At 36.6% G+C, this 15,967-nt stretch overlaps 1 protein-coding gene across 1 annotated transcript in view; it reads right to left on the bottom strand.

Annotated features, from left to right (window-relative positions):
* Positions 1–1,535: 1,535 nt before the first annotated feature.
* The window catches only part of TMEM273 (transmembrane protein 273), a 44,547-nt gene continuing 30,115 nt past the window's right edge, over positions 1,536–15,967 (bottom strand). The window contains exons 5-6 of the mRNA XM_074296107.1: positions 6,527–6,550; positions 1,536–4,044 (exon numbers count right to left, since the gene is read on the bottom strand). Of these exons, the coding sequence (XP_074152208.1) occupies positions 4,020–4,044; positions 6,527–6,550 (49 nt within the window). The 3' untranslated portion in view covers positions 1,536–4,019. The remainder of the gene's footprint in view (positions 4,045–6,526; positions 6,551–15,967) is intronic.

Raw genomic sequence — 15,967 nt, 5'->3', positions numbered from 1 at the left:
TGTTGTTACAATCAAATTAAATAAACCAAATTACAAATTTCCAAGCATAATCAGTTTATTAGTAAAGTGTGAATTTATCAATAAGTAGAATCTCAGAGAAGCTAAGACTCCAGAATAAGGGAGACAGCTTTCAGGGAACAATTTGGGGGATTATAGAATATAGAACAAGATTTTGTAGGTGAGGAATTGGTGATGAGTTCAACATCCATCAGAAGCATGGGGCACAATATTATTGGTTGGAAATTGGGAATGAGAGGCTAGCAATAAATATTCGCCTCCTTCCACCAAGAAATGTGTTTTGGGTTGTTTTTTAAAATCCACCTGCAAGATGAGAAATAATAAACCAGACTTCTTTTGATAGCAAAGCAGACATCCTTGAAGAACAACATGATGATGTACCAGACTCCCTGGTGTTCACTGGCAACCCTCAAGGATAATAGATCTCCTTGGGTCAAGAATAAGATAGTGATCAGTAAAAGAACTGAACTTAATTTTGCGCATTTCAGGCCAGCTAAGTTTCTGAATAAAATTCAGAGCCCTGGACTATGACTTAGGCAATTACAGAACAAAGCCAATTAAGTGTAAATCAGATCAATTAAAAAAGACACAATCATTCTGGTCATTTCAGTGTAAAGGAGTTATTAAATTTTTCAACAACCCTGAAGCAATGTGTGAATAAGTTCTTTAATCAATTAAAGGGCATTATAGGGGCTTAACCTTTGGTGAAGATAATTGATATAAGAAACATTTTGTGATTGGTTAATTGAATCAGATATGCCCCTGGGGCTTGCACTTGGCCTGTACACTAAATATCTTTGTCTGATTTTAAGATTCTTTAAAGCTGAATCTTTTGTCTTTTGCACCAGACTTCTAAAGTCCATCTTTGTGTCAAGCAAGAGAGATAAGAGAGGCTGAGAATATCTTTAAAGCTTCAAACTTTACTGACTTTTAGGACACTCTGCATTTAATTAAAAAATAAACCATTCATCAGGCAAGGAGTTCAAGTTCTGAGCTGGGAGATACTTATGGAGGAGACTCCTTTATCCCTACCAGAGGGTTTTAGTCAATTCATTGTCTCCAGTTAATTCCTTAAAAGTATAGGCAGTAGAGAAAATATCAAATTTGTATTGACAGCTCCCTGATTGGGAGGTTTTGTACCAATGAAATACAAATTTAGTTCAAAAATATTGTTTACATAGTACATTTTCACTGATTTAGCTTCCACTTGATGACCTTGATGTCCTTTGAAACACTCTCCTATCTCATCTCGCAAAGGAAAAATCACATAGGAGAGAAAAGTTCTTCACCCTTTGCCACCAAGAACAAAGTGATTGGATAAATGTAGTTTGGGGAATTCTGCTCTTGGTTTGTGCTAAAACCAAGTCATCTGACAATTTCTAGTGTATGTAGATTTTTTAAAAATCCATTTTCCAAGAATAGTGAACATATGTTCTCCTTTAAAAGTGTACATCTCTTGCTCACAACCCAAAGATCTTAATTAAAATGCTGCTAAAGGAAGCAAATCAATTAACAGATATCTTACAAGATGGTTTATTTTATCTTACATGGAGAAAATTACTTATAAGGATCATATTACCGCTTTAGGTGATGCGTTAACAAAGGCTGCTGCCGAATTACATCGTTATCAAGTCAGATAAAAGACACCTTGGGAATCCCAGAGAATTATTATCATAGAACACTTTGCCTTGAAATACAGCTCATCTTTCATCCTTCATGAGGAGGACGTAGGCTCAGAGAGGCAGGAACGCCCCATGGAGGATGGCTTTGTCTGTGTGGAAGTCTCCAGATTTCTCAGGCTGGTCTGGTAAGCAGGAGATTTGTAAGTTGTTAAACACACCAGGGTTAACAGCATGGGAAGAGGAAAGAAATTCTGGCAGGAGACATTTTACAGTGAGAAGACTGTGGGTTTGGACTGGTTCTTCAAACTCTTCTTTTTCTTTCCACATTCCACACTCAAATAAGCCCATGTATGTTGGGATGGAGCCTTCTGCCATTTTTGAAAGAAGAGTGAAAAGACTCTCATAATATCTTTTCCCTATCATTGCCAGGTCACGGGGTGGAGGAAACAATATCAGATTTAAAGTCTGTGGTGCTGGATCTGCATCCTAATGTTGTTACTGGATTAAGTTGCCTAGAAGGCCCATTCCATCTCTATTTATAATTCTATGATCCTACTCTTTGTATCATCCTTGGCAAGTCATTTCTCCTCTCTTGGGCCTTCTTCCCTTATCTGTATAATGAGCAGGACTAATTAATTTATTACACCTTCTTCAACTCTAATTCTGGGATACTGCATTTCTCCTCCATTCATTTGCCCAATTCTTTTTTGGGTAAAATTTACCCTACTTCTAAGGTCCTTGCCACCTTCCTCTATTTCTCTTTTTTTTTCTTTAAATAATGCTCAAATCTATTTCTCCCATGTTCAATATATATTAGACTCTATTTGCCATCTAGGGAAGGGTGTAGGGGAAGGGAGGGAAAATCGGAACACAAGGTCTTTCAAGGGCTAATGTTGAAGAATTGTCCATGCATATCTTTTGAAAAATAAAAAAGCTTTAATAAAAAGAATTAATGGTCAAGTGGGGCAGCTAAATGGTACAATGGATAGAGCTCCAGCCCTAAAGTCAGGAGGATCTGAGTTCAAATCTAACCTCAGACACTTAATACTTCCTAGCTGTGTGACCCTGGGCAAGTCACTTAACCTCAACTGCCTCAGCAAAAAATTAAAAAAAAAAAAAAATAATGGTCAAACTTTTAGGTTCAATACCAATTACATTCTATTCTGTCTTAGTCTCCATGTTCTTCAGAGCTAGGAACTCTGAATATGCTGAATATACAGACATTGAATCCACCAGAATGCAAAAAGAGCCAGAACTAGAATGGTTTGAAATAAGGATAAGTTTCACAAACTGTGCTTTGGATAAACTGTGTGGAGGAAGGCTTCAGGTGAGCGAGATGAAGAAGAGAACTGGACTTCCTGTAGATAGGGCATGAGGGAGTAGAGATAGGCAATAGGGAGAAGCTTACCTGCTCTCCTGTCTCACCTTCTGAGAGTTTTTCATTTATTCACTTCATATATTCACTTATCATATATGAAGTGAATAAATGAAAAACTCTTACGAACTTACTTAGCTTATTTAATAATCTAACTAGCTAATCTAACTAGCTCCATTGTTTCACTTATGCTAAAGGACTAAAAAAATAGTGCAGTGCCCTCTAAATATATTTCCCTAAGCCACAAGCCCTAGTTCTATCTCTGGGATTTTGTGATAGAGCGATGCTGTACAGTAAAAAAAGGAGTAAATCTGGTAACGGAGCTGGGTTCAAATCTCATCCCTAATACTATTTGTGTGAACTTAGATAAGTCCATTAGCTTCTCGGTGCCTGTTACCTCATCTGCAAATTGAGGAAATTAGACTATGTGGCCTTAGAAGTCCCTTGCAGTTTTAGGTTAATAATCCAGTGGTCCCATGAAATATATGCAATGTCCAGAAGGCTGCAAGAATGAGGAAGGTGGCTGATGAGATTAATGGGAATGCTATTAGTTAGACCCACAATACTAATGAAGCTCAGCTCGCAGTTTCAATACTTGAGAAAAATGGTTGATTTTTTTTTTAATGTTCCATAGCAATGGCCTATAGTCCCATGATCCACCTAGCAAATGTAAACTGGTGGTTATAAAAGGAACTGAATTTTAGGTGCATGGGTCAGTGTAAATCCATCCCCATTAATAACAGAACAACTCATCCTCCTGCCCTGCTGACAGTGGGCCATCATCCTCATCTAGAAAAGAAAGTACTTCCTCTTTTTAAGAGCAGATGCACTTAGGAATCTCTTCCTCTCTTCATTTGTCTCCATCAGTAAACAGGTTGTCTTTGATCCCTGGTGAATTAACAGCCTTGAATGTTAAACTTTTGTACGGATTCACCAGCACCCCTGGGAATGGTCGTAGCATGTCTTGTCCAAGCCAATCGCACACATCGGAAACCAGCCGCCGGTTAGAGTTCAATCACTTGAGCATCTCTGGAAAAGAAGAAAAGTATTCAGGGAATTTTTGCTTCTTAATTCTTTGGCTGGTGGAAGGGAGGGATGAGGAGTGGGAAGGACCCATTTCTGTGTAAACAGATTTTCACAGGGATAAAAAAGGGGCTGAAATTCTGCAGCTGAAAATGCAAGGGAAGAATTCTGGAAGCAGCCATGAGTTAAAGAGATTTGGTCTCTTTGCTGATAGGTTTTGCTCAGGCCAAATTCCCTCTGATTTTAATGGACTACAGGCTCTGGGCTCTGTGTCACAATAGCAGCATGCATACTGAATGCCCCTCATTATCCATTATTACTAAGGGATTCACAATATCAATAAATCTGTAGCCCGGAAGAAAGAGACATGGAATGGCAATCAGTGAGTGAGATAATGGCCAATCCAGATAGCAGGCCTGCCACCTTCTTGGGAGGCAGACTTGTTAAGCTCCTATTCACTCCCAAGGTTGATACAGATAAAGGAAGGAGAAAAATAATACAGTGCTTGCTTTCAAGAGTCTTACAATCTGATTTTTACCTAACAGTAGTATTACCCATCCTCAAGTAAAGTGAATTTTTGAACTCCTTGAGGGCAGCAACTATTTTTGGCTCCTTTTGTATACCCAACAATTAGTATAGTGTAGACAAATAGTAGGTGCTTAATAAATGTTTATTAATTGAATAGAATATTAAGACACTGAACTGGAGACTTTCTGATGACTCCTTCTACTAGTGTCCTCCCTCCCTCTCTTGCTTGCAACTAATTAGCATTTATTCTGTTTATATTTTTTCTGCATGTACTTATGTATATACTTGTTATCTCCTCTGGCAGAATGCATATGCCTTGAGGGTAGAGTTTATTTGATTCTTTGCATTTGCATCCTTAGTGAGAGTCTGGAATATATAGTAGGCACTTAATAAATGCTTGGTGATTGATTGAATTGGAGTTGTGTAACTAAATAACCCAATAATTTAAAAAAATTTAAAAAAAAACAACTTAGGGGCAGCTAGGTGGCTCAGTAGATAGAGCACCAGCTCTGAAGTCAGGAGGACCTGAGACCTCAGACACTTCCTAGCTGTGTGACCCTGGGCAAGTCACTTAACCCCAATTGCCTAAGGGGAAAAAACATCTTAAATAGTAATCATCCCCTGAAGTGACCACCGGGTATTATTGCATGCCCTGAAGAGAAAAGGGGAAAGGGCCCTTCTTTATCCTAAATAATAAGTGGAATCTCTTCCTTAGGATTCTGCTTTAAGAAATAATCAGTATTACAAACAAATATATGGAAGCTTGGTGGACCTACTTTGGGATATGTATGATAGAAGGACCTTTCTCTCCTGCATATGTACAGGCCTTCTGACTATTTGCAATGAAAACGGGCAGGGGCAGACTTCCCGAGATAATGGAGGGTAGAAGGTCCTGTTGTGCTATGGTCCATGGGGTCACAAAGACCTGGACATGACCAAATGATTTAATAACAAAAAATGTGGATGTTTCCTGTTGACTATGAAGAGTGGAGCGCCATTATGGGGATGCTTCATAAGGCTTTTGTGAAAACTAATTAATCCAATCACTTTTTCAACTTGCCATATTATTTTATTTCTGTAGATATGGACTATCTATCCAGTTACTGAAAAGAGGGAAAAAAATCAAGCAACTTAGACTGACAGATAGATAGATGCATAGATACATATATACAAAGAGATGTATCTATCTCTATACAGACATGTATATATATACATATATATATACACACATATATGTAAAATACACAATAATACAAAAGTTACTTGACCAGTGGTAGTCACTGAATTGATTGGTTGCTTTAGATTCTGAGTTAATATAACCAGCTCCAAATTAAGTCTACTTGACAAAAGTTGTAGTCAGCAACTATACTGTTGTACAAAGTCTACTTTTGTCTGGGCTAACCATAAAATTTTAAATTTATTTGTGACTTTAGGAAATATTATCCAGATAGTTATCTCTAGTTGTTAATAAAGACCCAGTTGCAGTATTATAAATATCTCCTGGTTTTGTTATTGTTGAGTCACTTCAGTCCACATCCAACTCTATTCCCTTTGGGGGTTTCTTGGCAGAGATACTAGAATGGTTTGGCATTTAATTCTCCAGCTTATCTTACAGATAAAAAAACCTGAGTGTTTAAGGCTGAATTTGAACTCAATAAAATGAATGTTTCTGACTTTAGATTGGATACTCTATCCACGTTGCCATTTAGCTAATCAAGTAGGGAAGCATCATAAACTTGCTAAAATAATCCAGGAGGTTTTTGACTCCTTATTCTAGCAACAACTTGGACCAAAAAGAGTTTCCAGCAAAATGGTTAAAACTGCTAGGAATTTATATGGAGATTCTGAAGGTAGTTCATGAAAGCATGATGTGGCTGGAATCATCATTTATCTTTGGGATAACTCTTGCTTCCTTGAAATACATCACTGCTTTATCTTAACTGATGTCCTTAAGACTCACCTGTCAGAGGAATTCAAATTGGATCTGCAAAAGAAAAGAAATAAGAATTGGAATTTGAACATTCATTGAGTAATGCATTACGTATAGAAAATGCATTAAGAGTTTGGCCAATTTACAAAATTCCATTGCTTGCTCCTGGCTTTTTCTGATGAACTTTCTTTCTTATTGATCTTTCATTCAACTTTACTCCATCTAGTGTCAGTTCCTGGTACCTTGAATTATGCTTCCTTTCCCCTCAAGATTATTTCAGACATTAGTAGCTATGAAAGAGAACTTTGTGGCTTTAATTTCATTCATTCATCCATTCACTCAAACACTCAAATGAATATTTATTGTATTAAGGCAATTAATTCACTATGTGCTATGAAGAGACTCACAAAACTGCCACAATTTATTATTTGTTATCATTTTTAATAAAAATATTTAATCTTGATCATTTTAGAATCTTAATTGTTTCTTCTTGGGTACCATCTAACTCATGACTCAGTTTTTCCACAAAAACTCTTCTTAGATTAACACAACACAATGTGCAAATTAAAAGTAGCATTCCTATTTTTGTTTAATCCAATGATTTCAAAGCATTTTGTTATTAATAATGATGATTCTCATAATAATTTATTTTATATGATACATTAAATTTTGGAAGGCATTTTACATACACTATCTTATTTTATTCTCAATCCTATGAAATAAGTATTATTATTATCATCTCCTGTTTCACAGAATTGTTAAATTGTTAAAATTCAGAAAAGTTAAATGATTTGCCCATAGTAACACAACTAGTAAAGGTCTAAGACAAGAGTCAAAATCAAGTCTGTTTGACTCTTAAGTTCAGAATGTTAGCCACTATTCTTTCTACTTTTCAGATGAAGAAAACATGGTAAATTTTATTATTCTTATTCTTATTTCTAAAAAGAGTGTTGGCCCAGGAATGTCAATGAAAATATACTTTGCTTTTTATTCTACATCAGGGTTTCTTAACCCAGTAGTTCATGAACCTATCTTTTTAAGAATATTTTGATAGCTATATATTTTTATGAAATTAGTTTCCTTTGAAATCTATTTTTTTTCTTTTCTGCACATAAAAGCATCATTCTGAAAAGAGGCCCCTCGATTTCACCAGATTGTCAAAAGAATCCATGACACACACAGAAAAAAATTAAGAATGCTTTAAAAAAACAAATAGGATGACTAGAAAAAGAATTATTCCAAAATTCTTCTAAAACATGTGCTTAGACAAAGAAACATGTGTTCCTTGAAACACTTTCTATGCTACAAGTTTCTGTTTTTCTCTGTTGTTGATGATTTCTTTTTAATGGCTACAACTAAAGTATTGACTCTTCTTCCCTTTAATCTCTTCTCTTTCCCACCTTCTCCAGCTACTACCCACATAATTTTCTTTTTCTCTTCTCCTGTTTTCTGAATATCCTGATGTGCAGATAAATCCTGATAAATAACCTGATAAGATGAAGATATGCTGATAAATCTAGGAAAATTAGTGGACATGGACTCTTCACTTGTTAAATAGTTTAAATGTGACTCTTTGAGTTAAACAATAATAAATCCTATCAGCCTCCTAGGAAGAGCAGAGGAGATAGCAGAGGAAGGAAAGACAGACTTATCAGATACTGGGGAAGTCAGGAAGGAATCCAAGTTGATACTCAGACATTTTAACTGCAAAAAAAATCTCTCTCTGGAGTCTGCTGTTCTAGCTTTCCAGCTGCCAAGCTTTCTCCTGAAAGGAGAGAGCCATCAATTAGGACAAACTCTAAGGGACAGGACAAATTCTTTTCTTGTTAGGTCAACTATGACTTGAAATAAGTGGATGTCAGGCTGGAGCTCAAAAATTTCTTTGTTAATCAGAGACTGGATGGTAATCAATTTTGTTGCAATGACATTTGAACTGTCCTTTTAAAAAACATTCATCATGGAAAGATAAAACATTTCTGATGACAACCCATTAGAAGATGAAAGGGATGGATCAGAAGAACAGACACTGAGAAATCATGTCTGTTCTGGTACATCACTGGGAATTAAGCACAGGATATGAAGCCAGAGGTCCTGGGTTTGAATCTCACCTTGGGAAGTGACCTGGACTAAAAATAACTTAAATTTATTTATCTCTTCATTCGTTTATTTTTGCTGATACAATTGGTGTTAAGTGACTTGTTTAGGGTCACACAGCTAGGCAGTGTTAAATGTCTAAGGTCAAATTTGAACTCAGGTCCTCCTGACTTCAGGGTTGGGTCTCAACTATAAAATTATCTCTGAAGTCCTTTCTGACTCTAAAACTGATCATCTGCCTGTTTTTATGTTTTTGTAATTACTTTGAACTCACCTAATTTTTGCCCGGGTTTTAGAGTATGTTTTCTCCAGTACACTTTCTTTGCCACAAGATTTCTTTGTTTTCTGTGTTTGTCTAGGATTTTCTTAGACTCGTTGAATGTTGGAGTTAGAAAGTATCTGAGAGGTCATGTAATTCAACTTTTATCTGAAAGGGCAAGTCCTTGCCAAAATTTTCCCAAACCACCCATCTATCCTCTGTCTGAATGTCTTTATTAATATAAAACCCAATGTATTCTGAAGCACCCTATCCTTACTTTGGACATTTTGAGTGATTTGGAAGCTTTTTGTTTATATTAGTCCAAAAAATGTCTCTTCTTTATGTTCCCATTTCTGTCCTCTGAGGTTAAGCAGAAAAAAACCTAACCTTTATTCTTTGACTATCATTGTCTCTACTTCTTTCCCTTTCATATAAATTTTTTTCTGAAAAATTAGCTCATCTGGGTTCTTGTTCAAGGTCTGCCAGAATTCATAGAATCAGAACTGGAGACCTAGAAGACAGACCTGGAGACCATTTATCCAACAATAATATATAAAAAACATCCTTTTAAAAAGAGGAAAAGAAAAAAATGTAGAATTTGGGGGACAACCACTACAGTGGAGCAATGACCTCCAAATTCAGGGGAAAGTGAAAATTTGTATAGATGAATTTATCTACTATATATCCTGAAACAATCCTTCCTACTGGCTTCTTTATGTCTCAACAAAATTCCATCTGCAAGAAGCCTTATCCAACTCCTCTTAATTCTAGTGTCTTCCCTATTATTTCCTATTTATCCTATATATTTTGTTTGTATAGATGTCTTTGTCTGTTGTGTCTCCCATTAGATTTTGAGCTCCTTGAAGTTAATACTTTTGCCTCTTTCTGTATTCCCAGCACTTAGCGGAATTTTTGTAATATTATTGATCAGTCACATCCAAATCTTTTTGATCCCATTTGGGTTTTTGTTGGCAAAGATACTGGAGTGGTTTACCATTTCTTTCTCCTAGTCATTTTTACAGATGAAGAACTGAGGATTAAATGGCTTGTCTGGGGTCACACAGCTAGTAAATATCTAAAGCTAGATTTGAATTTATGAAGATGAGTACTCTTGATTTCAAGCCCAGTGCTCTATCCATTGTACCACCTAGCTGCTCCATCTGGCACATACTAGGTGCTTAATAAATGCTTGTTGACTTAAAATGATTGATGCAACAATTTGACTCCACTTTCTCTTACCATATTTTGCCTTTGAAATAGCTGTTCTATTTCTATAAAATATATTGTATATGATATGTTCATAGCTCATTTTTTAGTTTTTGGAAAAAATCAAACTAAGAATACTTAGTTCTATTTATTGGGAGATGAAGGGAGGTTAGAGGGATGGGAAAGGTTCAGACTTATGAATTTATGAGAGTGCCTTACAGTCTCTGAAACTAAATTTACTATCTCCTAAGGTCATTGCTCACAATTTTTTTTACAAATTCTCATAGTTGTGGTTAAGCATTTACGTATTATGCTTTAAAGTTTTCAAAACACTTCCCTTACATCATCTAGTTTGATCTTCACAATAATACCATGAGGTAGATAATGTAGTCATTATTATTTTCCATTTTCAAGATAAAGAAACTCAAGTTCAAAAAAATCATAACTAAAAAGAAACTAAGATTTAATTTAATCCAATAGACATTTATAGGCTTATGGCTCAAAAATACTTGGTGGCTCATTTATGTTCATATACGTAGAGAGGATAAAAAGCAGAGCTCAAATCCAGCTCTCTTTTATTCTAAGATAGAGCTTCATTAATTGTATTTTTGTCTATCTTCTATGATTATATGGCCAGATAATTCTCAAAACTTTAGAAATATGACTTCAAGAAGTAGTTCCCATATCTCAATCTAATCCCCTAAGGACCCATTCACTATCCTTGTAATATTCAACCGAAGTGCTCCTTCCCAGGCATCCCTCTCCTCAGGGTATTACTTTGCCTTTAAAAAAAAAAAAAAAGTAAGTTCCTTGAAGTCTGAGACTTTATTTTGCTTTTTTTACTTGCATTCCGCAGCATTTTAGTGATAATATCATATGCAAATGTGTTACTACCAATTAATATTTATATAATGGCCAATGAAGTAAATGCTTAATAAATGTGTTGAATTTCTTCTATTATTATATATGATTTCTTGAATGGGAAATTTATTGTTATATATTTTGAATCCTCTTTGATATTCTGCTGAGCACATGACAATGTTTGATTTTATTTCTTATTTTCCTTTTCTGTCTTTTTTTCATTCTGTTCTTTCATATTTTGTATTTAGTTTAATATGAAATATGTGCATATATGTGTTTTTAAAAGTAAAATAAATGTGTTGAACAAAATTTTAAAGATAATTTTATATGAATAAACTTCTGAATAAGATAATCATCAGCAAATGGGTACTTACTCATTTCTAACAGAGAGATAGAGAATAACAACAGGTAGTAACGTGATGAAAAAAGCAGATATTGACAGATATTTGCAGAATAGCGTGCATATATTATCTCATTTGCTAGAAGCTTAGCTGTAGATCTAGAATGAGTGTAACTAACTGATTTATTTAACTGAATCTCTTCAGATGAGGAAAATGAGTCCCAGAGTTCCATGAGTTGTATAGAAAATGAGTTCTAACAACAGGATTGAAACCCAAGCCTCCTTTTGTTATAACATGCACACCATTGCCTCCCCTTATTGCTATCTTTTTTTATTTTTTTTAAATCTTATCCCTCAGAAGGTACCCAAGTGTTCTCTTCTCACGTTCAACTCAGAATCAAGCAGCTGTACTGAACCACTACTAATCATTAGTAAATCATTCATCCTCCTTGTGGGTCAAGTATGTTAATGTTTTCCTTCTCCCAGGAGAACCGGCCCCCTCTCCTTTCCTGGTACTTTACCTTTCTCCTGTCTCTGGACCTCCCTACAACACATATCTATCCCTTTTCCCCAGATATCTAGTTTGCATCTCATATCTGCTAATCACTACTAAGCTTAATAAATAATAGAGGGAACTCTGGTGTCAGTCAGTCAGTCGAAAAACACTTATTAAACCACCTACTATGTGCTAGGCATTGTGGGAAGTTCTAGGGTGCAAAAAAGGCAAAAAAAGTTCCCTGATCTTAAATAGCTCACTATCTAATAAAGGAGACAGCATGCAAAGAGTTAAGTACAAACAGCTGTAGCGAGATGGAGATAATTTCAGAGAGAAGGTAGTGAGATTAAGCAGAACTAGGGAATATTTCTTGTAAAAGGTGTGATGCAAAAAGCTTTAGCCTAAAAATGAGGTGGGTATTTCGATTGGATCTTGCTTTCCTCAGCTCCTGTTCCAACTACTAACTCCTCAGACTTTCAGGTTCTCTCTCATCTGTAAAATGTCCACAATAGCACTTGCCCTGACTACGGCAGGAATGGGGTGTATTTTATATGAGCCAATATAGACAAAACCATTTTTAATCACTGAATGCTATTTGAAAATAAAATATAGGTAAAGCTTTTGTATATAAAAGATTCAAGTATGATCCCTTCAGGAGGTATTTGTATTTTAAGAGGGGACTCTAAGACCCAAAGCCAACGTGAGGGAAACAGTCCCTATTCTTAAAAAAACTATAAAGATGTAATGAAGGCAGAAAGGTTAATGGTTGGAGCAAAAAGGATATGCCCAGAATCTCTGAAATCAAAAAGGCTGTGCTGGAGACCCTAGAGACTCAAGAACCTATTCTTCAATTTTCAGTGTGAGTATTTATACCTCAGAAATCAGCAAATACTAATACTAGGAGTGATTTATTATTTTTCTGATTATTGAGACTCAAAAATGTGAAAGAGAAAAATCTAGATAAGGTAGATTCAACTGAAAAGTGGGTCTATCAGATTTCCCCCCCCCACCAAGAAAGCCACTTGTTTAACATTTACTAGCTTACTCCTGCATGCAGACGACTGCCTGTCTGCACTTCTGGGTGGGTGTGAGGAATTTCCCTTCTCTTGGTGTTCTGTTTTGATATGAACATGCATTTCCAATGAATTAGGTTTTAAGCTGGAACCTTTCCACTTTACTAACTATTCTGATTCACTGGGGAGGTAATTGGAGGAGAAAAGTTGAGTGTTCTGCCAGAGCCTTTTGAAAAATTCAGATGAAGATTGTACTGATTGGTCATGAAATACTGTAGTAATGAGTAATATTTGAAGGTGCAACGATGAGATCAGCAGTAGTCATAGTTGTAGTAGCAGTTACTTATGTCTCTGTAGATCAAAGTTTGTAAAGTGTTTTAGACTCATTATCTCATCTGAAGTTGGAAAGTTTGTGAAAACTCCCTGAGGTGGGGGATTAGTCTGACTTCATCCTTGCCTTATTAATGCCAATTCAGAGCTTTGCACTTGATACAGGCTTAATAAACATTGGTTGTTGAACTGGCAATGAGCTCTGTTATAACCCCTTTGCTAATGTACTAGAGCAGGAAAGGAATAAAAAGGGAATATGATGGGTGCTATTTATCTTCTCTATAAGACGGACACTGCAAGTCAAAGAATATGGTGTGAAAGTTTCAAGATCTGGCTTTCAACTCTAATGTATTTGAGTAAACACTGAGGAAGAAGATATTCCCCTAAAACTTTCCCTACTGGAAGCATTGAATTGATGATTAGGATAACTTTATTAACACTTGGGTCTATTTTAATTTTGTGGTTGACCTTGACTAAGCAACTCATTCAACCTTTGCTGATTTAGTTTTTCTCAACTGCAAAATGGGGATAAGAAAGAGCAAGATACTCATAGAAGATACTGAACTGGAAGCCCCCCTCCTTCTTCAGATGAGGAATGGAAGCCCCTCCAAGTTGCTTCCAATGGCACAACCAATTTGTGGGAGCATGAGACTAGAAGCAGTGCCTGAGCTGCCTTTCTTATAAAATTTAAAAGTACTGGACAAGTATAATTATTGCTATACTCTATGAGAGAGAGAGAGAGAGAGAGAGAGAGAGAGAGAGAGAGAGAGAGAGAGAGAGAGAGAGAGAGAAAGAGAGAGAGAGAGAGAGAATATATATATATGTATATATATAATAATTGAAAGACCCACTCTCCATTCCAGTCAAACTGGATCATGATCTGTTTTTCATATTCTCAGCACCGAAAACATCTCTGAAGTAGTAAAGTAGTTAAGGTTCTTTCTCAAATTAAGCTGCAGAAAGTGCAACTCCATTGGGCTGGCCATGTTGTTCAAATAACAAATTAACACTTTCCAAAATGACTATTTAATGGAGAACTCACACAGGGCAAAAGCTCACAAGATGATAAGAAAAAGTGATACAAAAACACTCTGAAGGTATCCCCTTAAGAACTTTTAAATAGATTATATAACATGGGGCTCCATCAGAAAAGGTGCTGTGCTCTATGATCAAAGCAGAATTGAATTAGCTCAGAAGAAACACGAGGTGCACAAAGTTGTAGACTCCACTCCAAATGTTCATAGGGACTATTTGTCCCTGACCTGTGGCAGAGCATCCCAACCTCGTATTTGTCTGATCAGCCACAGTTGGACACATTAACTGGACTCTAACATAGGGATGTCATTTGATCCTCTTTGAGAACAAAGGACATCAACGAAACCAAATCTAACATATTAACATGTCTCATAGACTCTTGACAAATATTTGTCGAAATGAATTATGGAGAAGAAGCCTTCTATCCATCCCTCTGGAGTCAATCAAATTCTCTCAACATTCTTAGCAACCTGAGGGAAGGCACAACCAATTTTCAGTATAATGTCAGAATGAGATCTACCATCATCATCATCATCAATAGCATTTATTAAGTACCTACTGTATGCCAAATACTGGAGAAACCAAAATAACAATGGGCAAAACATGGTCTCTCCCTGGGAGCTCAGGATAATAAAGGAGGCAACATCCAAACAATTATGTACATACAAGATGTGTACATTGTAAGTGGCAGGATGTCTAGAGGGGCAGCCCGGAGCCATGTACCCTGTAGCCATGAAGTAAATGACATAATCATGGATTTAGAACTGGAGGAGACATTAGAAGCCATTAAGGTTAACTCTCTCATTTTATAAATGAGGGAAATTATGAACAGAAAAGTTGAGTGATTTGCTTGTGGTCACATGAAGTGAGATTTTAACTCATGTCCTCTCACCAAAAGCCAGTGTCTTTTCTTTTATTCCAGCAGTCATGCCTCTGAAGAGATACATAGCCAAATATAGCCTAATGACCAGAGGGAAATATTCCCAGAGTGTAAGAGGGAGATGAAGGAGTTCCCTTGTCAGAATCTGCAAAAGACATTGGTCTCATGTTGACATTTGCCTGAAGTAGCATGTGAGGCATTCCATCAGATGGTGGGGTCCCTTCTGGTGTCATGTTACCCCCCTGGAAGCTGTAGCCCAGTGCCTGGAGAATGTCAACAGCTGACTGGCCAGGCAATGAGGAGGAGGGGTGCCGTGCAGCTGGAAAGGCGGGAGAAAAGAAGGAACACCCCCATCTCCTGCCCTTTCTGTGTCATTCAGGTGTATGAAGAGAAAAGCCTCCTGGAGTTAGAGTTATCCAAACAATTGCTCTCCTAATTTCATTCCTGAGAATTTCCCTTCTGTCACAGATTTCTGTTGACAAATAGAAATGTTGTTATTGAGCTCATGTGGCCAAAGAATGAGAAACGAGGTGGACTTAATGACTATCCTCTAAAGGGGTGTGATATCTCCTCCCTCATTTCCTTGTGTTAAATGAGGAAAATGAAGAGTCTGTCATTGTTCTATCAAGTGACTTCACAAGTCTAACCCCCCACTGATCTGCCCAGCAAGGCACATTCTTCAGGAAAAAAACAAACATATAAATTATTATACTAGTTAAGTCATTTTCAATCCTGTCTCACTCTTTATGACCCCATTTGGGGGTTTTCTTGGCAAAGATACTGGAGTTGTTTGCCATTTCCTTCTCCAGATCATTTTGTAGATGAGGAACTGAGGCAAACAGGATGAAGTGACTTGCTGAAGGTCACATGGTATGTGTCTGAAGCCACATTTGAATGCAAGAAGAGAAGTCTTCCTAACTTCAGGACCAGCTCTATCTGCCGTGCCAAAAGTGAATA

Source organism: Sminthopsis crassicaudata, chromosome 2 (assembly GCF_048593235.1).
Source record: "Sminthopsis crassicaudata isolate SCR6 chromosome 2, ASM4859323v1, whole genome shotgun sequence".
Lineage (NCBI taxonomy): Eukaryota > Metazoa > Chordata > Mammalia > Dasyuromorphia > Dasyuridae > Sminthopsis > Sminthopsis crassicaudata.
This window is presented reverse-complemented; position numbering and strand designations above follow the sequence as displayed.